The 27,547-nt window shown below is 44.7% G+C and overlaps 1 protein-coding gene across 1 annotated transcript in view; it reads left to right on the forward strand.

The window, feature by feature from the left end:
* Window positions 1-27,547, forward strand: part of LOC126252362 (uncharacterized) — a 168,582-nt gene that overhangs the window by 83,407 nt on the left and 57,628 nt on the right. Inside the window, exon 5 of the mRNA XM_049953254.1 lies at window positions 8,650-8,717. Within this exon, the coding sequence (XP_049809211.1) occupies window positions 8,650-8,717 (68 nt within the window). The remainder of the gene's footprint in view (window positions 1-8,649; window positions 8,718-27,547) is intronic.

Consider the following 27,547-nt stretch of genomic DNA (forward strand, 5'->3'; position numbering starts at 1 on the left):
TAAGTCTCTTTTCATCATTGTTCGAACTGATTTGATGCGACCCGCCATGATTTCCACTGTTGTATAAACTGCCTCATCTCAGAGTATCACTTACATCACTTACAGCCCGTATCCCCAATTATTTTTGGATATATTTCAATTGCTGTCGTCTTCCACAAATTTTCTTGTGCTGCTCATTATATTGCCATTGAAGTTGTTCCTTGATGTGTTAAGACACGTCGATCTTTTCCTCAGTGTTTCCCAAACAGTAATTTGTTCGCCGTTTCAGCGGAGAACCTCCTCATTTCCTGGTTTATCAGCGCACTTTGTCTATGTCATTAATTAATAATGAACTAGCTTCTAATTAATAATGAGCTAGCTTCTGACACGATTAGCTTGAACGAATGACCAGTTTTTCAGCAGCATACTGTGCATTGCGTCTATCCCAATGGCCTAAAAATTATAATTTTAATGACACACCTGAAAAACACACACACACACACACACACACACACACACACACACACACACAGAAGCATCATCAGATCCGAAGTCATCTTTGAGTAAACGATACGAGAACTCATAACGGTCATAGGCATTCATAATGCTATTTTGTGACAAGTGCTTTACACATTGTAGAAAAACATACAGATTCATGTATTAGTCGAACGAAGGCAAATGCTTATCAAACGGTAAGGAACAAGCCACAGATTCTTATTTACTTATTCCTTACTCGTCTTTTACGTGGGCTACGAAGTTCGGTGATAAACTTCGCGTCAGCGTTAGATGATCACTATGAAGGATAAGGAGATGCGGTGTATTCGTAAGAGACATGAAAAACAACCATCACTGATGCTCAATAGAAGAGATGTGTTTGTATATCAGTGCTTCACGCGCATTGTATGATGAGCATGGTTTGGAAGACTCATTTTCCTCCCGTTACTTTTCGAGGATGAACAGAGTAAAAAATGTCAGTAACCTTCTGTATGCCCGAATTTCTCTATTTTTGACCCCGTTGTTATTACCCGAGGTATAGGGGGAGAATGTACTACGTTTCTTGACTGTATTGGAACGAAGGCTCTAAAAATGTAGACGTTATAGCTATCAGAAAAGCACACCGCTTTTCTTTTAATGACACCTACTGTAGTAACCAAACTTGATGTGGATAGTGTAGCTCTTATCTACATCGTATCTATCTCTTCCGTTAGTCAACGTTGGTAGGGAAGCCCCGGGAAACCAACATTGCCCGCATCTCGTGGTCGTGCGGTAGCGTTCTCGCTTCCCACGCCCGGGTTCCCGGGTTCGATTCCCGGCGGGGTCAGGGATTTTCTCTGCCTCGTGATGGCTGGGTGTTGTGTGCTGTCCTTAGGTTAGTTAGGTTTAAGTAGTTCTAAGTTCTAGGGGACTGATAACCATAGATGTTAAGTCCCATAGTGCTCGGAGCCATTTGAACCATTTTTGAACCAAACCAACATTGAGACTTCGTTTGTGGATAAATTACAGTGCTTTAAGATTCTCCCCGTAAAACTTCTCTGGAATCCAACTTCACCGCGGCAGGAACTGTGTAGTCCTGTCACCTGAAATTGGTCCGTGCAGATACAGCTGCGTGCTTGACGGCTTTGATTTCCGACTAGTCACAGATCAGGTAGTTAAACGATATCGGGTCGTCTTGTCTAGTTATGAGCATTAAGTTTTGTTTACATCTGTTGGTTTACTAATAAGATTCAGAGAAACTGTAATTTGTCAAGCCCAGATTTCTTAAAGATTAATTATGCAATCTTTATCGAAAAGACGTATTTTTTGATTCGGAAATGTGCATCACAACGTAATTTGGGAAGAGAAGCCGTTTACTTCGTGTTAACAAAATACATGACAAAGGACAGCACCCAATAGGCATGGGGCAAAGTCTGTTTAAGTTCGTAAAGTAACACACCATCGGCTGGATAACTAAATGATTACACAGTTGGAATACTCTGTGGCAGGTGGAACAGCTATAGTATGCATCAGCGTTGTTCGTGTTTAGAGTTGTTACCAGACCTCGTAGGGCACATAGGGACCGTGAGCAGCGTCAGCGCTGGATGATCACTGTGAGGGATAAAGATATGCCGTGTATACGTATGAGGCAGCGTTATCAGCACCAGATGCTTTCAAAGGGCCTCACCTTTTGGGTCTCCACACGGCCGGCTTGTTGAATGGTGCATTGTCCAGATTCATACGGCATTCGAATGTGACAGTGGCCAGATGATGGCCTGCATGGGAGAGTGAGGGCAGCCATATTCATTGTCATGGTTCCGCTCGACCACGACTGACCACCACAAAGTAGGATAGCGTATCATACACAACGCACATCGTAACCCCTTCATATCTGCACCTGTCGAGAACAAGTAATGGACTGCTTGCAAAATTCTGTCATCCCGCGCTGTTGGTCGGACTAAGAAATTACTGAACCGTGCGTAGGCTGCTGTTAACACCATAACATAACGGTGAATGGGAAACGAGGACTGCTAATGAATGGCGTCGCATTGTGTTCAGCGATGAGACACTGTTCTGCACTACCCACAACGACCGTCGTCGGCGAGTATGGCGACGTCTTTCTTCCAATGTTTAGGAGAGGCTTAGCGGCGTTAACTGTTATTTCTGGGGTCAAGGAGAGAAGAGCCATCGGATATCACTTTAGTTCATTGTTAATAGTGATTGAGGGAACTGTCACGACACAACAGTGCGTCACGACTACCCGGCGTCCTCGTGTGTACTTCTCCTGCGACAGTTGAATCATACCATTTTTCAACAGGACAATGCTCTAATGCTCACCCACACGCTGTGTGATGTTCTGGTAATCTCGCGACCAGCAAGATACGCAGGCCTGCACCCGTCAGGGCGTGTGTGACACCAGCTCGTGCGTCAACTCCGTCGCAGTGCCAGTATCAAATGGTTCAAATGGCTCTAAGCACTATGGGACGTAACATCTGAGGTCATCAGTTCCCTAGACTTAGAAATACTCAAATCTAACTAACCTAACGACATCACACACATCCATGCCCGAGGCAGAATTCGAACCTGCGACCGTGGCAGCAGCGCGATTCTGGACTGAAGCGCCTAGAACCGCTCGGCCACAGCGGCCGGCGTGGCAGTATCCAGGATATTGTTGACAAAATACAACAGTTGTGGGCCAGCTGGTATACAGCGGCTTTATGACGCCCTTCCCAAGCGAATCCGTCCGTGGTTGTAGGAGAGAGAAGGTGCAACGTCACACTGACATACCGATTCATACTGCAGACTTCTTTCTAAATCTGACACGATTTTGTAATCACTGCCACATCAGATAACCCGTCAACGCGTGAAGCTTCATTCCGTTTCCTCCTTCCCGTATGGCTGCTTCACTTTTTCATCGCCGGCCGGTGTGGCCGTGCGGTTCTAGGCGCTTCAGTCTGGAACCGCGTGACCGCTACGGTCGTAGGTTCGAATCCTGCCTCGGGCATGGATGTGTGTGATGTCCTTAGGTTAGTTAGGTTTAAGCAGTTCTACGTTCTAGGGGACTGATGACCACAGATGTTAAGCCCCATAGTGTTCAGAGCCATTTGAACCATTTGAACTTTATCATCAGGCAATATTTTTGTATATCTTGAAATATCACTTTACCCTTCTTAAACACTCCTACTTTTTTATTCTTGCACACATCATGAAATTCTGATTAGACCACAAACTCAGAGTCGCGTTCATACAATAGTTATTTCCAAGCTTAATGCTGGAAGATAAAGCCTAAATATCCTTTCAAACTTTCTCTATCAATCACAATGAACTGCAAAGAACATATGTAAATGTAAATTAAACAGGCACTAAATGAAAGTACCTTTTAAAACGATTTATACGTACAGCTGGGATGGAAACTTCACAGCTGTAATCTCATTCCAGAACCGGCCTTTCATTACACATTCGCACATTCACTGTTTGTCGATGTAATGATCAATATATACCAATTAATAGATAGCAGTGCAAACGCTTTCTCATTCAAATTTGGTGTACCGTGGCTACAAACGGACACTGAAACTGTGTCCCTAACCCACTGGACGTAATAGAACTTCCGAACGAATATCAGCGCTGTAATGAACTGCAGGCCGCTAAAATATTGCAGCCTCTGCATTCGGATGAATTACGCTCGAGCTCTATGTTTCATCCGCTAATTCCATTCAAATGGCGGTCCAATGCAGGGAAACGGTGAAAGGACACAGAAACAAACGGAGAATTAATGCTGCACGCATTGTCGCTATGATTTATACCAGGTCTATTTTTTCTTTTTCGAAGGTCCGATCGATCGCGAAATGGAAACCACAGTGAAAATAAAAAATGTTTTATTTGTAACGTTTAGCTATACCTTGCAGCCTCTTCCCTACGTAGTCGCCGCTCTGATTCAGACACTTGTAGCGTGGTGCCATCTTTCCAATACCCTCGTTATGGAAGGCAGCCGCCTGTGGCATCCGCCAGTTATCTACAGTGGTCTGCAGCTCGTTTTACGTACTAAAACACTGTCTTCACAGCCAGTAGTTCCTGTGAGCAAAGAGATTAAAATTGGAGGGAGCCATGTCCGAGCTGGGGCTGTATTGTGGGTGGTCAAACACTTCGCACCGAAAACGCTTCAGGAGCGTCTTTATTGCAGGTACAGTGTGCAGCCGAGCATTGTCATGAAGAAGACAATGCCTTTATTCTTCTCTTTCTCTGATTTTCCCTTCGTAGGTGAATTTCTCAAATCGCTTGGTCTACTCACTGAACAAATTTATCGCCCGCATCTCGTGGTCGTGCGGTAGCGTTCTCGCTTCCCACGCCCGGGTTCCCGGGCTCGATTCCCGGCGGGGTCAGGGATTTTCTCTGCCTCGTGATGGCTGGGTGTTGTGTGCTGTCCTTAGGTTAGTTAGGTTTAAGTAGTTCTAAGTTCTAGGGGACTTATGACCAGAGCAGTTGAGTCCCATAGTGCTCAGAGCCATTTGAACAAATTTATCAGCTGCCACTTTCTTCCTTCTCTGACCGCCAGCATTATGAACGTCATTACGCCCTGCGCGCATGACAGCCACGTTATTTGAGATGCTTGAAGTCAGGCGGAACCCCTCAACACGAAGAAATCGAGTGGCAACACGTACTTTACTCATGATGTGAGACACTATTGTTCTAGGCATCTTTACGTGCTTACTGTGAGCTCAGACCTGGAACGTCTGACATGACGCAGTCGACAGGTATACTAGAGACAATGCGCAATACACCTGCGTCATCAACTTTTCACTGTGGTTTTAATTTCGTGACTAATGGCCGTCGTACATAGTGGAACGAGTCGTTGATCTCATTGCAGTAGCCCACTGAAGAAACAGCTGTACTCAACATTTGCGAAATTATTCAATACATACCTTCATCCCTAACATTTCTCCATCCCTAACATTTCTCCATCTTCAATTGGAATCAACAAACCACGTTATCATCTTATTTTTCTTTTTCTTTTTCTTTTGCCTTTATCCCGTATCTTCATGGGGTCAGAATGGTTATCATAGGCTTTAGCGTGGTTAATGTTGTGTGGTGATCTGATTCCCTCCTTCTCAGTACGCTTTAGACCCTCCGACCCCCTCCCCCCCTCCCGCCCAAGGCAAAAATGATGCACTTCAATAGTTCCCGTGTAGTGGCAGTGGCATCCATGTGGAAGCGTGAAAAAGTTCAGTGATCGCCTTACCATATGTAGTCATATAAGCCCATCCCATTTCCAGTCTGAGTTACGTAACAAAAACTACGACGTCTTTAGCTTCTAAGACGTCCTTAGCTTCTTTTCGCTTATCTACAATAAACGATCAAAAAGTTTTTGTTCGAAGGCCGTATACTCCATAGTCGGTATGGCAGTCAGGGAAAATCACAGTGATCATTTGGCAACCATCCCACCTATGAACGAAGTTGGAGATACCATGTCCGCTGTATGAAGACGTCTGTACTTGCCTGCTGGACATCCGCGTCCGACAGCAAACGTCGGCCCTTCAAGACCTTTTCAAGTGACCAATGGGGAGCGATCAAGGCAGTAAGGCGGGTCCTCGTGTATCTCCACCTCGAGTTTGTGTATCTTCTGCCACCCTCCAGATCAGCGGGCCTCTTGTGTCGAATGGCGACCAGCACGAACTTGGCGCACAATTCCACAACGGTGGTCTTTGAGAGACATGCTGCCCTATACACATTCTTCATCCTGCAATAGATATCTACTGGTGTTTGTCTTTCGGCAGTGACGAAAAAATAACATCACGTTGATTCTGTTTTGACAGTTTTGGTAATAACGTCCTCGTAGTTAGTTTTTCCGAAATTGCTGCACGCACTTCAGAAAGACACAGACGCCACACTAACCCCTTGCCTACTTGTTAGTGCTTATATACCCGCAACGGAATCACGCTAAGTTGCAGATACACTATAGCAACTCCCTCATACGGAAACTGTTTGATCACTACTTACATTTGTTTGTTTTCAGGTCCCTTCCTTTTGCAGCGACACTTCTGACACCATTTTATAAGGTATTTGCACGACCTGATGCAAAAAGGACTGATGGTTCCGAGCCTTTACATGCTTCCATACTTCCTGTACTTTGCTGGCTAGGTCCCTGACGTGTTCATTGCTGCTGCCTCTTGCTGATGCTGCGAAGTCGAACGGCGAGGTCATTCGCCTGCCATAGACAATTTCGTAAGGGCTGAGCTGCGTGCTGGTATGCACCTTCGTGTTGTAAGCACTCAGTACCAATGGAATGTAGGTGTCCCACGAATCATGTTTGCTGCCCACATAATGACTTACCATTTTCATGAGAGTTCGATGAACCCGTTCCACTCGGCCATTCCCCTCTGGATGACCTGGCGTTGTCCTTAGTTTGTCAATCTTCAGTAATTTGCAGACTTGCTGTAGTAAATCGGAAGTAAAATTGGAACCTTGATCAGTTATTATGGATGAGGGAGAGCCATATTTCAATATCCACTCCTTAACAAATACTCGCGCCACAGTCTCAGCACTTTGGTCCGGAATTGGTGTCATTAATAAGATATCTCGAGAAATGATCCAAAATAGTCAAAATATATCGATTCCCATCCTTTGTTTTCGGTAGGGGTCCTACGATGTCGAGCCCTACTCGTTCAAAAGGAGTGCTCGTTTCTGGAAGTTCTTGCAGAGGTGCTTTGGTTTTGCCCAGATCATTCCGTTTATTGCATGAGTCACAACATGAAACGTAGCTGTATGCATTAGTTTTCCCTATTTGGCCACCAATAGAGTTGTGCTATTCGTAGGTTAGTTGCCCTTTTGCCACTATGTCCTGCCCATGGGCTGTAATGACATTCTTTTAACACTTGTTCCCGTAGTGCTTCAGATACGACAACGCGGTTCCGTTTTTCAGTCATCTTGTACAGTATCCCATCAACAACTTCAAATTTAGGATCATGTTTCCATGTTTTTGCGCTTTTATTAATTCCTCTTCCCGGCCGATGGTGAAACATGTTCTGACTTTCCTACTCAATCCGTCCACATTGCTGTGCAGTTTCCCAGGGCGATGGTCTACCTTGAATTGATACTCACTTAACCGTGAAGCCCATCGAGGTAATCGACTGCTGTAGCCTTTTAGGTTGAGTAGCCGCTTCAGTGCTGCAAAAAAAAAAAAAAAAAAAAAAAAAAAAAAAAATGGTTCAAATGGCTCTGAGCACTATGGGACTTAACAGCTATGGTCATCAGTCCCCTAGAACTTAGAACTACTTAAACCTAACTAACCTAAGGACAGCACACAACACCCAGCCATCACGAGGCAGAGAAAATCCCTGACCCCGCCGGGAATCGAACCCGGGAACCCGGGCGTGGGAAGCGAGAACGCTACCGCACGACCACGAGATGCGGGCTTCAGTGCTGCAGGACCCGTCACTACCGTGAATACTCGGCCCACTAAAAAACATCGGTTGTAGTTTATGACATAGACAAGTGCACATAACTCCTTTTCTGTTGTCGAATAATTGCACTCTGACTTGTTCAAAAGACGAGAATCAAATGAAATTGGATGCTCTTCTCCGTCAATTTCCTGCGAAAGTACCGCTCCGACAGCGAAATTACTAGCATCAGTTGCTAGGATGAAAGATTTCGAGAAATCTGGATAAGCCAATATGGGAGGTGTTGTCAAAGCTGTTTTCAGAGCTTCCATCGCTTGTGAACATTCGGAACTCCACTTGAAAACTGCTCCTTTTTTCAGTAATTGAGTCATTGGCCGTGCTATACCAGCATACCTCTTACTAAATCGTCTGTAGTCGTTCGCTGCAACTTCCCATTGTTGGTTGGACAAAGATTAATTTGTAGACCTGTTTGCGCAGTTGATTTGCGTTAGTACTGGTAGTATAAATGTTTAATTTAAAATTTTCACCAAAGAAATTGGATTTGGGATAGTTATATAACGTACCTGCAGATTATTTATCGTCGCGTGGTATGTGCAGGACTGCCGGCACAGCTGCCCCGGCGGGCCTCCGCCTACGACGTGTACGCGACGCGCGGGGGCGAAGGCGGCGGCGGGGGCGGCCTGAACCCGGCGGCTGTGGCGGCGGCGATGGCGGCGGCGCGCCAGCAGCAGGCGCAGGCCGCCTCCGGCGAGCCGCTCGACGTGTCGGTGGGGGTGGCGCCGCCGGGGCCCGTCGGCCGCAGGGCGTCCTTCCGCGTCGTGCCGCAGCCGCAGCCGCCGCCGCAGGACAAGGCCGACGACGGCGCACAAGGTGAGTGGCGCCGCCCGCCTGTCTCCTGCACACGTCGAGCACACGATAATATTATCCGTAACAAGCTACTACCTCAAAAAATCTGCAAAAATAGTGACATCATTTTGAAACTTTCGTGGTAATATGAGGCGTGTTGAATACATAAGGCAACACTTTTTTTCTCGGCCAATTTCGGTTGAAAAAATTCGGAAATTGTTGTGGGACATCGTGCAATATTCCTTCTTCAGCCCCTCAAGTTTCATGAAGTTCCTACACGTGGCGGCGCTATACGCAGCTTTAAGGTGTTGTCTGTAATGTAGAATGGTTGCAAGCGGAGAGTTTCTTTTAGCGGAAAATCGAAGCATCGTAGATATTCATAGACGGAGACCTGGCAGTGAACAAAAGCACGGTGAGTCGTTGGGCGAGGTGTCTGTCATCATCGCAACAAGATCCCACAAACCTGTCTGATCTCCCGCGTGTCGGCAGGCCACACACAGCTGTGGCTCCTGCAATGGTGGAATGTGTGGACACTCTCATCGAGGTGATCGACAGATCAGAACGGAACACCTCGCTGCACAACTGGATGTGTCTGTTGGTAGTGCTGACACACTCGTCACCAGTTGGGGAACTCAAAGGTATGTGACTACTGGGTTCCTCGCCACATAACGTAAAAACGAAGGATTTGCTTGTGCGTTACAAGGTCTGAATGTGACCATTTTTTGTCGAACGTCGTCACAGGTGATGAAATTGCGCTCCTCATTTCGAACTGAAAACAAAACGGCAATACATCTGGTAAAGTCGTGACGACGCTCTTCTAGGACTCTGAAGGAGTTATTCCTTTTCAAGTCCTCTACATGGTGAAACGGCCAGCTCTGAAGTGTATTGTGCAACCCTCAGGAAACAGAAGAATCGACTTCAGCGTGCTTATCTTCACAAAGATGCAAACCTACTTCTACCTCTCCATGACGCTGCAAGGCCTCACATAACTGCATTCAACTGCTCTCCCTCCTCCGTTTTATAGCCCGGATCTCGCACATTCCGCATTCCACATCTTTGGCACAATGAAGGATGCACTCTTTCGGAGGTAGTGGGTGGATGATGGAGAGATAAGTGATGCAGCAATTAAGCCCTCGTGAGTTCAACTCGATTTCTAAACTATAGGAAACGCTTCACTGCATTCGCTTCAGAAGTGCTACAAATTCAGTGGGCAATAGACCGTGCCGCTCGAACTGTCAACACAACTGCCACTGTTAAGAGTATCCTACAACTTCCACATCTTTGGCAACGGTTTATACACAGTGCTGGCGACTACTTTGAAGGTCAGTAAAACTTTGAAACACGTATCTATTTTGCACGAGCTGTATATAAATAGTTTCCACTATTAAAGTTCCAACCCTCGTATCTGGAAACGTCAATCGCTACAGTGTGAGAATCTGGGACACTGGACATCCTCATGAAATTGTAATGCTTGAGCGAGATTCACCGAATGTAAATGTTTTTGTGCATTGTCACGGATGAAACACTATGGTCTGGTTTTTTTCTGTGAGAAGACTGTGACATGTACCACTTACTGTGATACGTTGCACCTGTAGTTGTTTCCACAATAGACTGCTGATCCAGAGAATTTCATCTACCAGCAAGATGGGGCACGCCCCCATTGGAGCTCATAGTAGTTACCTAAACCACGAACTTCCACATCGCTGGATTGGGCGTAGTGGTGAAGATGATGTTGCTCGGCAGGTCACTGACCTGTAGCCTTGCGATTTTTTTCCTTGGACGTTCGTTGAGGACCGTGCTTGCATATCCTCACTGCCAAGGACACCCACAGAATGTGTCAATGCTGCTGCGATGACCACTGACAGGCTGTTGCCACATAAGGTATTGAATTAACTATCGCTTGGGTGTCTCTTGTGTGACCAGAGGGACACTCACAGAACATACAGATGTGTAAAGTGCAAAATGCAAAGCTGGTACGTATACGGTTCTATTCATACAAAATTCATATTTGTACACGTAATACCTTGGTAAACACAGTGCTTTGAAAACGAATTAATCATTTATAGCAGCCCTGTATATTGATCCTAAAATAGCAAGTACATTGGGGGGTACCAGTAACAACGTAGGTCATCCGTACATGAAGCGACTGAGAAGAAAGGAACGGGTCGGCGATCTAAATCGATGATTGGGTGTCGACTGGTTGGCGATGTAGTTCCACACATTGCACTACTCTGAAATAACAAACGGCAGTAGCCATTTACGGGCATGGAGGTGAGTGAGTGCTGATGGTTGCAATCAAGCATCTTTTTGTTACACTCAGCATGTCCAGTAAGATTACAGATCAGAGGATGACGTGCTTGTCCATTGTTATTGTACACAACTGAGAAGACTAAGAAGATTTTGCATTGATATGTACATAACAAAAATGTTAAACTGCAGCCTATTCGTAGCAGCCAATCAGTTCGAACAGACAGTATCGAAAATCATTGTTATTCATGGAATCATCTCTATGAGAATGCCATTTCCTTGCGATCAGATATTTGTTGCTATTTGGGTGGTTTTCCGGCCATTTTCACCGTTCGTTTTTACACAATAATGTACTTGTACGAAATCACAGTAATTTTACTTGTATACTTGCTCCCATTAACATATATTTTTCCAAAAATAAATATTGAATAGTAATATCAGAGGAAACTACAATCGTCCAGCCTTAACTCTGGGTCCTTTGATTGTTCTGGGAGATGGCTCATTTCAGCTACAACAGAGCCGAGTGGAGGGTCTGAATCAGAGGCTGAGACGGTTCTGCGACCGTGTAGGCTGCAGATTCCTTGACTTGCGCCATGGGGTGGTGGGGTTTCGGGTTCCGCTGGATAGGTCAGGAGTCCACTACACACAGCAGGCGGCTACACGGGTAGCAGGGGTTGTGTGGCATGGACTGGGCGTTCTTTAGGTTAGATGGCCTCGGGCAAGTATAGAGAGGGCAACAGCCTCAAAGGGTGCGGGGCAAAGTCAGGACATGTGGGGACGAAGCAGCAATCGGTATTGTAATTGTAAACTGTCGAAGCTGCGTTAGTTAAGTACCGGAACTTCAAGCACTGATAGAAAGCACCGAAGCTGAAATCGTTATAGGTACGGAAAGCTGGCTGAAGCCAGAGATAAATTCTGCCGAAATTTTTACAAAGGCACAGACGGTGTTTAAAAAGGATAGATTAGCCGGCCGCGATGGCCGTGCGGTTCTGGCGCTGCAGTCCGGAACCACGGGATTGCTACGGTCGCAGGTTCGAATCCTGCCTCGCGCATGGGTGTGTGTGATGTCCTTAGGTTAGTTAGGTTTAAGTAGTTCTAAGTTCTAGGGGACTCATGACCTAAGATGTTGAGTCCCATAGTGCTCAGAGCCATTTTTTAAAGGATAGATTGCATGCAACCGGTGGTGGCGTATTTGTCACTGTTAGTAGTATAATTTATCCTGTAGTGAAATAGAAGTGGATAGTCCCTGTGAATTATTATGGGTGGAGGTTACACTCAACAACCGAGCTAGGTTAATAACTGGCTCCTTTTACCGACCTCCCGACTCAGCAACATTAGTGGCAGAACAACTGAGAGAAAATCTGGAATACATTTCACAGCATATTATAGTCTTAGGTGGAGATTTCAATTTACCAGATATAGACTGGGACACTCAGATGTTTAGGACGGGTGGTAGGGACAGAGTATCGAGTGACATTATACTGAGTGCACATCCGAAAATTACCTCGAGCAATTAAACAGAGAACCGACTCGTGCAGATAACATCTTGGACCTACTGATAACAAATAGACCCGAACTTTTCGATTCTGTAAGCGCAGAACAGGGAATCAGTGATCATAAGGCCGTTGCAGCATCCCTGAATATGGAAGTAAATATGAATATAAAGAAAGGGAGGAAGATTTATCTGTTTAGCAAGAGTAATAGAAGACAGTTTTCAGACTACCTAACAGATCAAAACGAAAATTTCTGTTACGACACTGACAATATTGAGTGTTTATGGAAAAATTTCAAGGCAATCGTAAAATGCGTTTTAGACAGATACGTGCCGAGTAAGACCGTGAGGGACAGGAAAAACCCACCGTGATTCAATAACAAAGTTAGGAAACTACTGCGAAAGCAAAGAGAGCTTCACTCCAAGTTTAAACGCAGCCAAAACCTCTCAGACAAACAGAAGCTAAACGATGACAAAGTTAGCGTAAGGAGGGCTATGCGTGAAGCGTTCAGTGAATTCGAAAGTAAAATTCTATGTACCGACTTGACAGAAAATCCTAGGAAGTTCTGGTCTTACGTTAAATCAGTAAGTGGCTCGAAACAGCATATCCAGACACACTGGGATGATGATGGCATTTAAACAGAGGATGACATTCGTAAAGTTGAAATACTAAACACCTTTTTCCAAAGCTGTTTCACAAAGGAAGACCACACTGCAGTTCCTTCTCTAAATCCTCGCACAAACGAAAAAATGGCTGACATCGAAATAAGTGTCCAAGGAATAGAAAATCAACTGGAATCACTCAACAGAGGAAAGTCCACTGGACCTGACGGGATACCAATTCGATTCTACACAGAGTACGTGAAAGAGCTTGCCCCCCATCTAACAGCCGTGTACCGCAAGTCTCTAGAGGAACGGAAGGTTCCAAATGATTGGAAAAGAGCACAGGTAGTCCCAGTCTTCAAGAAGGGTCGTCGACCAGATGTGGAAAACTATAGACCTATATCTCTGACGTCGATCTGTTGTAGAATTTTAGAACATGTTTTTTGCTCGCGTATCATGTCGTTTCTGGAAACCCAGAATCTACTCTGTAGGAATCAACATGGATTCCGGAAACAGCGATCTTGTGAGACCCAACTCGCTTTATTTGTTCATGAGACCCAGAAAAGATTAGATACAGGCTCCCAGGTAGATGCCATTTTCCTTTACTTCCGGAAGGCGTTCGATACAGTTCCGCCTGATAAACAAAGTAAGAGCCTACGGAATATCAGACAAGCTGTGTGGCTGGATTGAAGAGTTTTTAGCAAACAGAACACAGCATGTTGTTCTCAATGGAGAGACGTCTACAGACGTCAAAGTAACCTCTGCCGTACCACAGGGGAGTGTTATGGGACCATTGCTTTTCACGATATATATAAATGACCTAGTAGATAGTGTCGGAAGTTCCATGCGGCTTTTCGCGGATGATGCTGTAGTATACAGAGAAGTTGCAGCATTATAAAACTGCAGCGAAATGCAGGAAGATCTGCAGCGGATAGGCACTTGGTGCAGGGAGTGGCAACTGACCCTTAACATAGGCAAATTTAATGTATTGCGAATACATAGAAAGAAGGATCCTTTATTGTATGATTATATGATAGCGGAACAAACACTGGTAGCAGTTACTTCTGTAAAATATCTGGGAGTGTGCGTGCGGAACGGTTTGAAGTGGAATGATCATATAAAATTAATTATTGGTAAGGCGGGTACCAGGTTGAGATTCATTGGGAGAGTCCTTAGAAAATGTAGCCCATCAACAAAGGAGGTGGCTTACAAAACACTCGTTCGACCTATACTTGAGTATTGATCATCAGTGTGGGATCCGTACCATGTCGGGTTGACGGAGGTGATAGAGAAGATCCAAAGAAGAGCGGCGCGTTTCGTCACATGGTTATTTGGTAAGCGTGATAACGTTACGGACATGTTTAGCAAACTCAAGTGGCAGAATCTGCAAGAAAGGCGCTCTGCATCGCGGTGTAGCTTGCTGTCCAGGTTTCGAGAGGGTGCGTTTCTGGATGAGGTATCGAGTATATTGCTTCCCCCTACTTATACCTCCCGAGGAGATCACGAGTGTAAAATTAGAGAGATTTGAGCGCGCACGGAGGCTTTCCGGCAGTCGTTCTTCCCACGAACCATACGCGACTGGAACAGGAAACGGAGGTAATGACAGTGGCACGTAAAGTGCCCTCCGCCACACACCGTTGGGTGACTTGCGGAGTATATATGTAGATGTAGAACATATGAAATATTGTTCCACTTCATTACATGAATGATAAAAAGATTTTCTTAATTCGATACAATCCATTGCCACAGGAGTGATTGATAATTTACACCGGTCACTGACTGTTAAAGCATTACTTTTTTTTTTTTGGTCATCAGTCTACTGACTGGTTTGATGCGGCCCGCCACGAATTCCTTTCCTGTGCTAACCTCTTCATCTCAGAGTAGCACTTGCAACCTACGTCCTCAATTATTTGCTTGACGTATTCCAATCTCTGTCTTCGTCTACAGTTTTTGCCCTCTACAGCTCCCTCTAGTACCATGGAAGTAATTCCCTCATGTCTTAGCAGATGTCCTATCATCCTGTCCCTTCTCCTTATCAGTGTTTTCCACATATTCCTCATTCCTTACCTTATCAGTCCACCTAATTTTCAACATTCGTCTATAGCACCACATCTCAAATGCTTCGATTCTCTTCTCTTCCGGTTTTCCCACAGTCCATGTTTCACTACCATACAATGCTGTACTCCAGACATACATCCTCAGAAATTTCTTCCTCAAATTAAGGCCGGTTTTTGATATTAGTGGACTTCTCTTGGCCAGAAATGCCTTTTTTGCCATAGCGAGTCTGCTTTTGATGTCCTCCTTGCTCCGTCCGTCATTGGTTATTTTACTGCCTAGGTAGCAGAATTCCTTAACTTCATTGACTTCGTGACCATCAATCCTGATGTTAAGTTTCTCGCTGTGCTCATTTCTACTACTTCTCATTACCTTCGTCTTTCTCCGATTTACTCTCAAACCATACTGTGTACTCATTAGACTGTTCATTCCGTTCAGCAGATCATTTAATTCTTCTTCACTTTCACTCAGGATAGCAATGTCATCAGCGAATCGTATCATTGATATCCTTCCACCTTGTATTTTAATTCCACTCCTGAACCTTTCTTTTATTTCCATCATTGCTTCCTCGATGTACAGATTGAAGAGTAGGGGCGAAAGGCTACAGCCTTGTCTTACACCCTTCTTAATACGAGCACTTCGTTCTTGATCGTCCACTCTTATTATTCCCTCTTGGTTGTTGTACATATTGTATATGACCCGTCTCTCCCTATAGCTTACCCCTACTTTTTTCAGAATCTCGAACAGCATGCACCATTTTATATTGTCGAACGCTTTTTCCAGGTCGACAAATCCTATAAAAGTGTCCTGATTTTTCTTTAGTCTTGCTTCCATTATTAGCCGTAACGTCAGAATTGCATCACTTTATTCAGTACTTAACAAATTATTCTCTTCAAGTACAGTATTCAATATTTTCAAAAGTTCATTTCCACCCGAGACATGAGTAACTGTGTAGTCCTACTCAGCGACACAGACTGCTTCAGCTGAGGCAGAGCGCTTCAATGCTCAGCTCTGTATTGACCACTGTGTGAAGGTGCTGCTGTGCTGAGAGAGGGCTTCACTTCTTCAGCCTCTGTCATTCGTCGATGCGATTGCAGCGGTACCTCGCTAACGTCTGTGGTATCGATGTGCGTTTCCGACTTCGGTGTGGCATCCCAATCTCTGGACAATACCACATTGACCATGCTACATACCTGTCATTTGTACTCTTCCCTCCTTAAAACCACTCTTCCTCTGTTAAATCCCGCCACCGGTAGCCTGGAAGATTATAGTTATATTAAAAGAGAAGCTTTTCTTTCACTTCCCGTAGAAAGCTAACATTCAGATCCTCCTAGAACATTTCCTAACTAAAATAAAACAGAGCTATACTCGAGAATGCGATGTACATCAGATCATATGGCTATATATAGGAAGTCGTAGGAAATTGGTTGGTAACGAGTTGCGAATGATTTTCTCGTGAGTCACTCCAAAGTCGCGCTTCTGCCCTATTCAGTTGCACAGGGCTTGATTTTTCAGCGACCAGTTACCAAACTCAGGTCCTCATCGAGTTGTATAGTAGTTGCTCCGTGTGCGAAGCGCCTAATTTTATATATTGGCACGTGCTGAAAGACATTAATGTGTTGCCACGTGTTGCCGAAAGTACGACCTTCACGAACTCTTACAGATTAAAAAAAGTAAGATTATAGAGAATATAAATAAGAAATATAGAAAGCAACAACATCCATGTGGGCCAGAACATGTGTCGAATTACCGATTGGTAGTTAAACACGATAAGATTCACAAAAGCAACTAATCGAAATTTTCCAGCCATAGCACGCCCTGGATGTGGCTTTACTTTTGCATGGGCCGGTTGGCACGATTCTGCGAATCGACTGGGTTTTGGTATCCATTAGCATCTAGCGTTTTTTCCTCAGGCGAGAAAGGGCAGACTAGTGCTCAGTTCGCCGTTACTCGCGACTGCGCGGCAGACATGCTTTCTGCTGTCGTCACTCGGCAGCTGCTTTCCCAACTGCCGCTAAGTCTCGCGGCTCCACTCCTGAGGAAAAAGACTCTAGACACTAAGGGATGGCAAAAGTTCACAAAATCGTGCCAACCGGCACATGCAAAATGTGTATCAGAATAAGAGAAGCTTCGTTACCTACAGCTAGTAGTGTAGGTCGTCCGGAATCGCTCCACTGCATCGCAGTCACCAGGAAAGTGTTGGGTCATATGAAGCGTTATACCGGAGATTCCGTATTCTTTGACCATAGTAGAAACCTCGCACGTGTGCCTGTGTCCAAAGTGTTATCTGCTTCATGAATGTCGATCCTGGAAAGGTGTCTTTGTTTCAGCTGATATTTCGTCTGCCGAATGTTTCCGACAGTGGTCGCAGAAAAACATGAAAACACCGAAGAAAAGTGTGCTTGAACGTAAAGAGCAGATACTAGCCAATATACTCTGTTATATTTGACCACTCAGGGCCCCTGTTTAATTGAAATGCCGGTGTGATCAGAACAGTGTTGAGAATGAGATTTTCACTCTGCAGCGGAGCATGCGCTGATATGAAACTTCCTGGCAGATTAAAACTGTGAGCCGGACCGAGACTCAGGACCTTTGCCTTTCTTTCAGGAGTGCTAGCTCTGAAAGGTTCGCAGGAGAGCTTGTGTGAAGTCTGGAAAGTATGAGCCGAGGTGCTGGCAGAAGTAAAGCTGTGAGGACGGTGCGCGCCGGCACGGTAGCGCAGCGTGTTCGGTCAGACGGCTTAGTTACCCTCTGTAATAAACTGAGTAAACGGATCAATGAACAACCTGAACGAGTGTCATCGGACGTCCGCGACGAACAAATTCAACAAACAATATATAGGAAAAAAAAGATGATAGAGCACTTGCCCTCGAAAGGCAAAGTTCCCGAGTTCGAGTCTCGGTCCAGCACACAGTTTTACTCTGCCAGGAAGTTTCAGAACAGTGTTATTTGTAGTCGTAACTCCATTACGAGGGGCGTTCAATAAGCAAGACAACACATTTATTTTTTCGGATAATTTCGGTTGAAAAAATGTGAAATTTGTTTTGGAATATCGTGGAATATTCATGCTTCACCACTCATAGTTCCATGAAGTTCCGATAGGTGTCAAAGCTGCACGTAGCCTTGGAAATGGCGTCATTAACGGAGGTTTTGTTCCAAGCAAAGAGCTGTCACTGGTGGGAAACAACAGCATCGCAGACATTGAAAGGCACTTGCAGATCGTCTACAGAGAGCTTGCGCTGAACAAAAGTACGGTGAGTCGTTTGGTGACGCGTCTATCATCGTCGCAATAAGGTAGCGCAAACGTGTCCTATCTCCTGCTGTGACTCTTGCAGTGGTAGAATATACGGATACTCTCACTCGAACTGATCGACACACACCTCTCTACAAAGCTGGACGACTCTGTTGGTAGTACTGACACTCTCGTCCACTAGTTGGCGTACTCAAAGGATTCTGCCCGGTTTGTTTCTCACTGCCTAATACGACACTATGAGGAGCAATGAAGGACAATCTGCACGAAATTGTTTGCGCTTTACGAGACTGATGGTGACAACTTTTTGTCGAACATCATTGCAGGCGATGAAACATGGGTTCATCTCTTCGAACCGGAAACTAAACGACAATCCATGGAGTGGCGCCGTACCACATCTCCGCCGAACGAAAAGCTCAAAGCTGATCGCTGAGCCGGTAAAGTCATGGCTACAGTCTTCTGAGATTCTGAAGGGGTTATTCTGTTTGATACCCTCCCTCATCGTGCAACGATCAACTCTGGAGTGTACTGGGCTACCCTCAGGAAATTGTAGAAACCACTCAGTGTGTTCGTCGGTACAAAAATGCAAACGAACTTCTCCATGTCAGCACAAGGCCTCCCGCGAGAGGAGCGCACAAAATTTCATTGGGCTGTTCTTCCTCATCCACCCTACAGCTTACGTACATTCCTGCTTCCATCTATTTCGCCCAATGAAGAATGCGCTCTTGCAGGAAGCAGTACGTGGGTGATCAGGCGGGTTACTGATGCAGCAAGACGTTGGCTCTGACGCGGACCTATAGAGCAGTATCATGAGGACATAGGAGCCCTCCCAGGAAGGTGGCGTAAGGCCGTCGCACTGAACGAAAATTATCTCGAAAAGTAGGATTTTGTAGCTAAAAGAGTGGGGAATAATTTGGTGTATTGGAGTCCTGAGTAAACCCAACCTACTCCCAAATGCTCATATGGCATGTACTTCCATATCCAAGGTAGCTGAAGTGTTTGGTGATCAAGACGCACCTTATCAAAAATTTATATCTCATACAGATGAAGCGGAAGATGGATGAACAGGCATTAATGAAGATTGACAGCCGTCAATAAATAAATTGTTTGAATGCGAATATCTTTGTATCATCAAAATGGCTCAAATGGCTCTGAGCACTATGGGACTTAACTTCTGAGGTCATCAGTCTCCTAGAACTTAGAACTACTTAAACCTAACCAACCTAAGGAAATCACACGCATCCATGCCCGAGGCAGGATTCGAACCAGCGACCGTAGCGGTCGCGCGGTTCCAGACTGTAGCGCCTAGAACCGCTCTATCATTCCGGCCGGCTTTGTATCATCATTTGTGTTTGGAATAGATATACTACCTGTTAGAGACATATGAAAGTTTTAGCGGGCCAGGACTCGAATCCGATTGAAGAGCACTATGCTATAGGAATATAGGCAGTGTGACATATGGAAGTTTGGGTTGGTCTAGGAAGCATGCATAGGTAGCCGATGTGGTTAAGGCGACGGTTCACAATAAACAAGAAATGCGAGTTCGATTTCCTGTCCTCCACAAATTCTCGTTTCTGGCTGATAGACGACACACATCAAAAAATGTTTTGCATCACCTCGGTTCCGAGAGTTCCGAAAACTGTACAGAAAATTGGAATAAAGAGCAACATAAACATCATTTCCGCCCTTTTTATTGCTCATGAAAACCACGCATTGCATGTTGAACCACCATACAGCGAGACATTCAGAGGTGGGGGTCCAGATTGCTGTGCACACCGGTACCCCTAATACGCAATAGCATGTCCTCTTGCACTGATGCAAGCCTGTATTCGTCGTGGCATACTATCCAGAAGTTCATCAAAACACTGTTGGTCCAGATTGTGAAACTCCTCAACGGCGATTCGGCGTAGATCCCTCAGAGTGGTTGGTGGGTCACGTCGACCAGAAACAGCGCTTTTCAATCTATCCCAGGCATGTTCGATAGGGTTCATGTCTGGAGAACATGCTGGCCACTCTAGTCGAGAGTTGTTGTTATCCTGAACGAAGTCATTCACAAGATGTTCACGATAGGGGGCGTGATTTGTCGTCCATAAAGTCGAATGACTCGCCAATATGCTGCCGATATGGTTGCACTATCGGTCGGAGGATGGCATTTACGTATCGTACAGCCATTACGGTGCCTTCCATGACCACCAGCGGCGTACGTCGACCCCAAATAATGCAACCCCAAATCAGCAGGAAACCTCCAACTTGCTGCACTCGCTGAACAGTGTGTCTAAGGCGTTCAGCCTGATCAGGATGCCTCCAAACACGTCTCAGACGATTGTCTGGTTTAAGACATATGCGACACTCATAGGTGAAGAGAACGTGATGCCAGTCCCAAGCGGTTCATTGGGCATGTTGTTGGGCCCATCTGTACCGCGCTGCATGGTGTTGCGGTTGCAAAGATGGACCTGCCACGGACGTCGGGAGTGAAGTTGTGCACCATGCAGCCTATTGCGCACAATTTGAGTCGTAACACGACATCCTGTGGCTGCAAGAAAAGTTTTATTCAACGTGGTGGCGTTGCTGTCAGCGTTCCTTCGAGCCATAATCCGCAGGTAGCGTTCATCCACTGCAGTAGTAGCCCTTGGGCGGCCTGAGCGAGGCATGCCATCGACAGTTTCTGTCTCTCTGTATCTCTTCCTTCTCTGGACAACATCGCTTTGTTTCACTCCGAGACGCCTGGACACTTCCCTTGTTGAGAGCCCTTTCTGGCACAAAGTAACAATGCGGATGCGATCGAACCGCGGTATTGACCGTGTAGGCAAGGTTGAGTTACAGACAACACGAGCCATATGCCTCTTTCCTGGTGAAATGAGTGGATCTGATGGGCTGTCGGACCCCCTCCGTCTAATAGGTACTGCTCATGCTTGGTTGTTTACATCTGTGGGTGTGTTTAGTGATATCTTTGAACAGTCAAAGGGACTGTGTCTGTGATACAATATTCACAGTCAACGACTATCTTCCGGAGTTCTGGGAACCGGTGTGATGCATTTTTTTTTATGTCTGTATATTTACGGTATACCTCACACAGCTCATGACAAGATATTCGCATTCAGCGAATTTATTTCGAATTAACAGCATTCATCTGTAAGGGGAGTACGCGGCTTACAAACACTGTGTTGATAGGCACAGAGGTAACACCGGTAAGCCGGTGAATTTATGGTCTTGTAATGAATTTCAATATGACCTTGATATACAATTTAAATAAGCCCATGTTTTGGTACACAAATTATTTTTTATTCTAACCCATTTGATGCATGACAAGCGAGATTCTAGACCCCGAATTATGGATAGGTCTACGGACACCACAAAAATGTGATTTCCTTACAAAGTCAGTCAGAGAATCGTATCTTCCTCGTATAATGATGACATAGTACATTGTAATAGGTTCGTCCATCAGTTTACGAAAACGAGTGTTTAGGTACTGGACATAATTTCCGTACGTGAATTTTTAATACAGTAAATCTGTTCCTTTGTGTAATCTATGTTTAGGTCATTGTAACCAATACTGTAACTAACTCAGTTTTAATTAATTTACAGTTAAATATGAATGTTATACACTTTCATAATATGATGTTTTCGACGGAGCCTCCCAAAGGATAAAGATAAGGTTATGGGAATTTTTGTACCAACACTTAACGAATCTACGGTCATTATTTTCTAAAGCATTACATGTATTCATACTTATAATATTAAAATTACCGATATTTAACTAGTGAAATGTTACGTACATCTGCCGGCCGGGGTGAGGCGAGCGGTTCTAGGCGTTACAGTCTGGTACCGCGCGACTGCTACGGTCACAGGTTTGAATCCTGCATCGGGCGGCCGGCCGCAGTGGCCGAGCGGTTCTAGGCACTTCAGTCCGGAACCGCGTGACTGCTACGGTCGCAGGTTCGAATCCTGCCTCGGGCATGGATGTGTGTGATGTCTTAGGTTTAAGTAGTTCTAAGTTCTAGGGGACTGATGACCTCAGAAGTTAAGTCCCATAGTGCTCACAGCCATTTGTTACGTACATCTACAGTCAACAAGATGCTACAGTTCTTTTATCACAGAACTCTATCGTTCTATCGTTTTGCAATACACATTCTTTTGGTGTCAGCTATTGAGGTAAGAGGACTTTTGTATATTCATCAATGAGAAATTTTTTTATTCGTTTTCTCTTCTTATTTTCCCCTTTACTTCATGTGAAATTTCAACGTTATATTCAGTGTCACGTAGACAGCGTATGTGCCTTACGCCTTAGTGCGTAGCTACTAAGCATTCTGTCACGCTTACGAACTCTGTAAGAACTCTAATATCTACAGGGTGTTACAAAAAGGTACGGCCAAACTTTCAGGAAACATTCCTCATACACAAAGAAAGAAAATATGTTATGTGGACATGTGTCCGGAAACGCTTACTTTCCATGTTAGAGCTCATTTTATTACTTCTCTTCAAATCAAATTAATCATGAAATGGAAACACACAGCAACAGAACGTACCAGCGTGACTTCAAACACTTTGTTACAGGAAATGTTCAAAATGTCCTCCGTTAGCGAGGATACATGCATCCACCCTCCGTCGCATGGAATCCCTGATGCGGTGATGCAGCCCTGGAGAATGGCGTATTGTATCACAACCGTCCACAATAGGAGCACGAACAGTCTCTACATTTGGTACCGGGGTTGCGTAGACAAGAGCTTTCAAATGCCCCCATAAATGAAAGTCAAGAGGGTTGAGGTCAGTAGAGCGTGGAGGCCGTGGAATTGGTCCGCCTCTACCAATCCATAGGTCACCGAGTCTGTTGTTGAGAAGCGTACGAACACTTCGACTGAAATGTGCAGGAGCTCCATCGTGCATGAACCACATGTTGTGTCGTACTTGTAAAGGCACATGTTCTAGCAGCACAGGTAGAGTATCCCGTATGAAATCATGATAACGTGCTCCATTGAGCGTAGGTGGACGAAACTAAAATGAGCTCTACCATGGAAATTAAGCGTTTCCGGACACTTGTCCACATAATATCTTTTCTTTATTTGCGTGTGAGGAATGTTTCATGAAAGTTTGGCCGTACCTTTTTGTAACACCCTGTATATGCAGAGCAAATAAATAAGTATTTGATACAGTCATATGAAGTCGGACTTACACGAAACGTAGCACAACGAACACAAATAAACACTTTCATTTTAATACACTAAGTATTAAAACGCACAGCGTAAACCAAACGGATTCCCTTTATTTTAATGTCTAATGGAAAAGTCGAGTTTGGTTTAAAAGGCCATTTCAGTACATCGGAAAAGTTATTTCTTCTTCATGGCAACGTCATAACGGTGTACAACAACCAAGCGTCACTGATGTACGCAGAACTGACATTATTATTTGTTAAACAGCCTACTTTTACTTACAACCTGATTCGTTTCTCGATCAAATGACGCCTTCATTTCAGTTAAATCTGATAAATTACTGCATTTAACGCTAATATTATTGTACCTTGCTTGGACCTTAAGATACCTACTCGATTGTTGCGTTTCCCAGTTTATCTTTCTGATCGATTTTGTACATGAGCTTATCATAATCGCTTGAAATAAGTATATGATATTTACCGGGAAGTACAAACTTTATTTTAGATTGTTTTTCTGTTCAAAAATGGTTCAAATGGCTCTGAGCACTATGCGACTTAACTTCTGAGGTCATTAGTCACCTAGAACTTAGAACTAATTAAACCTAACTAACCTACGGACATCACACACATCCACGCCCGAGGCAGGATTCGAACCTGCGACCATAGTGGTCGATCGGCTCCAGACTGTAGCGCCCAGAACCACACGGCCACTCCGGCCGGCTGTTTTTCTGTCTTTTTCGTTTCCACAGCCCTCTATTTCCAGCAACAACTATTAATTTCGTGTGTAATATTTCACCACGTATTGTTACAAGACCATTAACATGAAAACCGCTTTGTTCTGTGCCGTGCAGCGTGCCCTGCAACGTGTTCCGTCATTAAGATTTACGTCCTGTGTGTGAACGAGAACGACTTTGAAGTTTCTGACACTAGTCAAGATACGTGAAGTGATACAAAATAGCCACTGTGTGATAAAGCCATGTTTACTCCGCGCAGTGCGCTCCCGCTTTCAGTAATTTCCGTTCAACTTTTGAGCAGTGAGAGAAGTTTCATTACTCAAAGTAACTACTTTATGCGAGTAAAGTTTCATTAGCCCATTTAACTGCTTTACACCAAGTTCTGCTTCATTATCGCGTACATCATTTACGAGGAAACTACATTCACTTACAACTCTGGACTTAGTGAACTAGTGTGTGAAGTACCTATGTAGCATATTTCATTTCCGCTGGTGATAAAATTGTTAGCATGGCCTCTACGTGAGATTATACTTCGCATACGTTTACGGAAAACATTCATATTGACAATATACTACCCTAGAAGGGTGAGATTTTCACATCACAGAGTGAGTGGCTAAACCGTTTCTTATCGAGTGAAATTTTTTACGATGTAAATATCTTACTATGTAAAAGAATTAAAGCATATGCTTCCTCATGCAGAAAAACATGTACACAGCAGAGATATTTCCAATAATAGTGTTTAGTATAATATGGCGTGGGGGTGTGGGAGAGGGTGCGGATAAATTGTTATTTCTTTAATAAGGGGGCATGTCGAAAACAATACACACATAGGTGACCTACAACTACTGATGGAAAAAAAATCGCAACACCAAGAATGAATTGTGCGATATATATATATATATATATATATATATATATATATATATATATATATATATATATATATATATATATATATATATATATAAGAATGTTGGGAGGCGAGTTTCAACATCTGAAAGATGAGGTATATTCAGTTTCGCGGCAGTCACTTAACACGTCACTGAGTTTCAACGAGGTTGTGTAATGGAGCTACGAGAAAATCGGTTTTGCTTTCGATACACGCTGAAATGGCCTTAAGCCTTAGTTACTTGTTTTGAGGTTAGATTTGGTGAGTTGATGTTAACCAAGAATTAAGGTGACAAAGGCACCATTACCAACAACAACAACCAAAATCTTCAAATGTGTGTGAAATCTTATGGGACTTAACTGCTAAGGTCATCAACCCCTAAGCTTACACACTACTTAACCTAAATTATCCTAAAGACAAACACACACACCCATGCCCGAGGGAAGACTCGAACCTCCGCCGGGACCAGCCGCACCATTACCAACACGTCACTGAGTTTGGTTGGTTGGTTGGTTTTGGGGAAGGAGACCAGACAGCGTGATCATCGGTCTCATCGGATTAGGGAAGGATGGGGAAGGAAGTCGGCCGTGCCCTTTTAGAGGAACCATCCCGGCATTTGCCTGGAGTGATTTAGGGAAATCACGGAAAACCTAAATCAGGATGGCCGGACGCGGGATTGAACCGTCGTCCTCCCGAATGCGAGTCCAGTGTCTAACCACTGCGCCACCTCGCTCGGTCACTGAGTTTCAACGAGGCTGTGTAATAGGGGTACGAGAAACTGAATGTTCTTCCTGTGATACTGGAGAGAGACTTGATAGGAACGCAGCCAATGTACATGACTGCTGGCAGCGTTGGTCACGGGAATGTACCGTCGCAAGAAGTCTGGATTCCGGCGGACAACGTGGCACTGCCGAGATGAAGAAGACCACCGCATTCGGCGTATGGCTCTGGCACATCGTACTGCATCTGCAGCAGCAATTTGAGCAGCAGTTGGTTCCACAGTGATAAAAAGAACTGTTACAAATCGGTTACTTCAGGAACAGCTCTGAGTCAGACGCCCTGTAGGTGCATCCCATTGATTCCAAACCACCGCCATTCCCGATTTCAGTGGTGTCAAGTGAGAACTCATTCGAGGGGAGGCTGGAGGTCTGCTGTGTTTTCTGATGACAACTGGTTCTGCCATGTGTGGTCGCTATAAGGAGGCCAGTTGAGAGTGTGCAACCAACCCACCTGCCTGCTAGATGCACTGGACCTACACCTGAAGTTATGGTCTGTGGTGCGATTTCGTATGACACCAGAGGTACTCTCGTGGTTATCCCACGCACCCTGACTGCAAAGTTTTACGTCAGTGTGATGGTTCGACCTGTTGTGCTGTCATTAATGAACAGCATTTCAGGACTGTTTTCCAACAGGATAACGCTCGCCCACATACCACTTTTGTAATCCACCGTGCTGTACGGAGTGTCGACACGTTGCCTTGATCTGCTTGAGCACCTGACCTTTCTCCAGTCGGGCACATGTGGGACATCATTGGACGACAACTCCAGTGGCATCCATTACCAGTATTAACGATCCTTTTACTGACTGACCGAGTGCAGCAGGCATGGAACTCCCTCAGTCCCAAAAACTGACATCCAGCACCTATACAACAAAATGCATGCACGTTTGCATGCTTGCATTCAACACTCTGGAGTTTAGGCCATTTATTAATGTCTCAGCATATCATACTTGCAATGACTATTCTCTCTCGTACATTTACCTGTGATCTTGCAATGTTAATCACTGAAATAGTCACCAAGACAAATGTATTCCCGAAATGTCATTACTCTACATTAATTATTTTTGGTGTTGCGATTTTTTCCGTCACTGGTACGTAGGAGTGAGCGACCATAATCAGTACTAGCATATCTAAACTCTCTGGCATAGCCTCCGCATTCCCTGGAAGCGTAAATGAGAGGACTGTCCTAGTTTGACGTCAAGATGAATATTAATAGCAGTATTCAGGCTTATTAGAAAAGTAATAAAACTCAAAAAATATTTAGAAACTATGAATCAAAGATGTATTCTGAAATTAAAATAGAACAGGGTACTATTTAACCGTTGGCATGCTTTACTGGCTTTTGCACATTCACAAAAAAACGACATAGAGAATTGGTATTGACCTATAGCTACACACACCTAACTGTGAAGACACTGGAGTGAGAACGATGTACAGTGAGAAGCAGATATAGGAATGAACGGGCTGATACCCATTGCTGCACTCGCATAACAGTAGTTTCGTGTGATGAGTGATGGTAAACAGCTACTGTATGTGTAATAACATCAGCTACCCTCACGTGTCTGCTTGTTCAGGTAAGCATATACCGTGGTCTAGGGATGTCCAGCGTTTGGCGGCTGACACAGAAAATCTTAGCTTGTTACCTATTGGTTCCACATGA

The sequence above is a fragment of the Schistocerca nitens genome, chromosome 4, assembly GCF_023898315.1.
Source record: "Schistocerca nitens isolate TAMUIC-IGC-003100 chromosome 4, iqSchNite1.1, whole genome shotgun sequence".
Lineage (NCBI taxonomy): Eukaryota > Metazoa > Arthropoda > Insecta > Orthoptera > Acrididae > Schistocerca > Schistocerca nitens.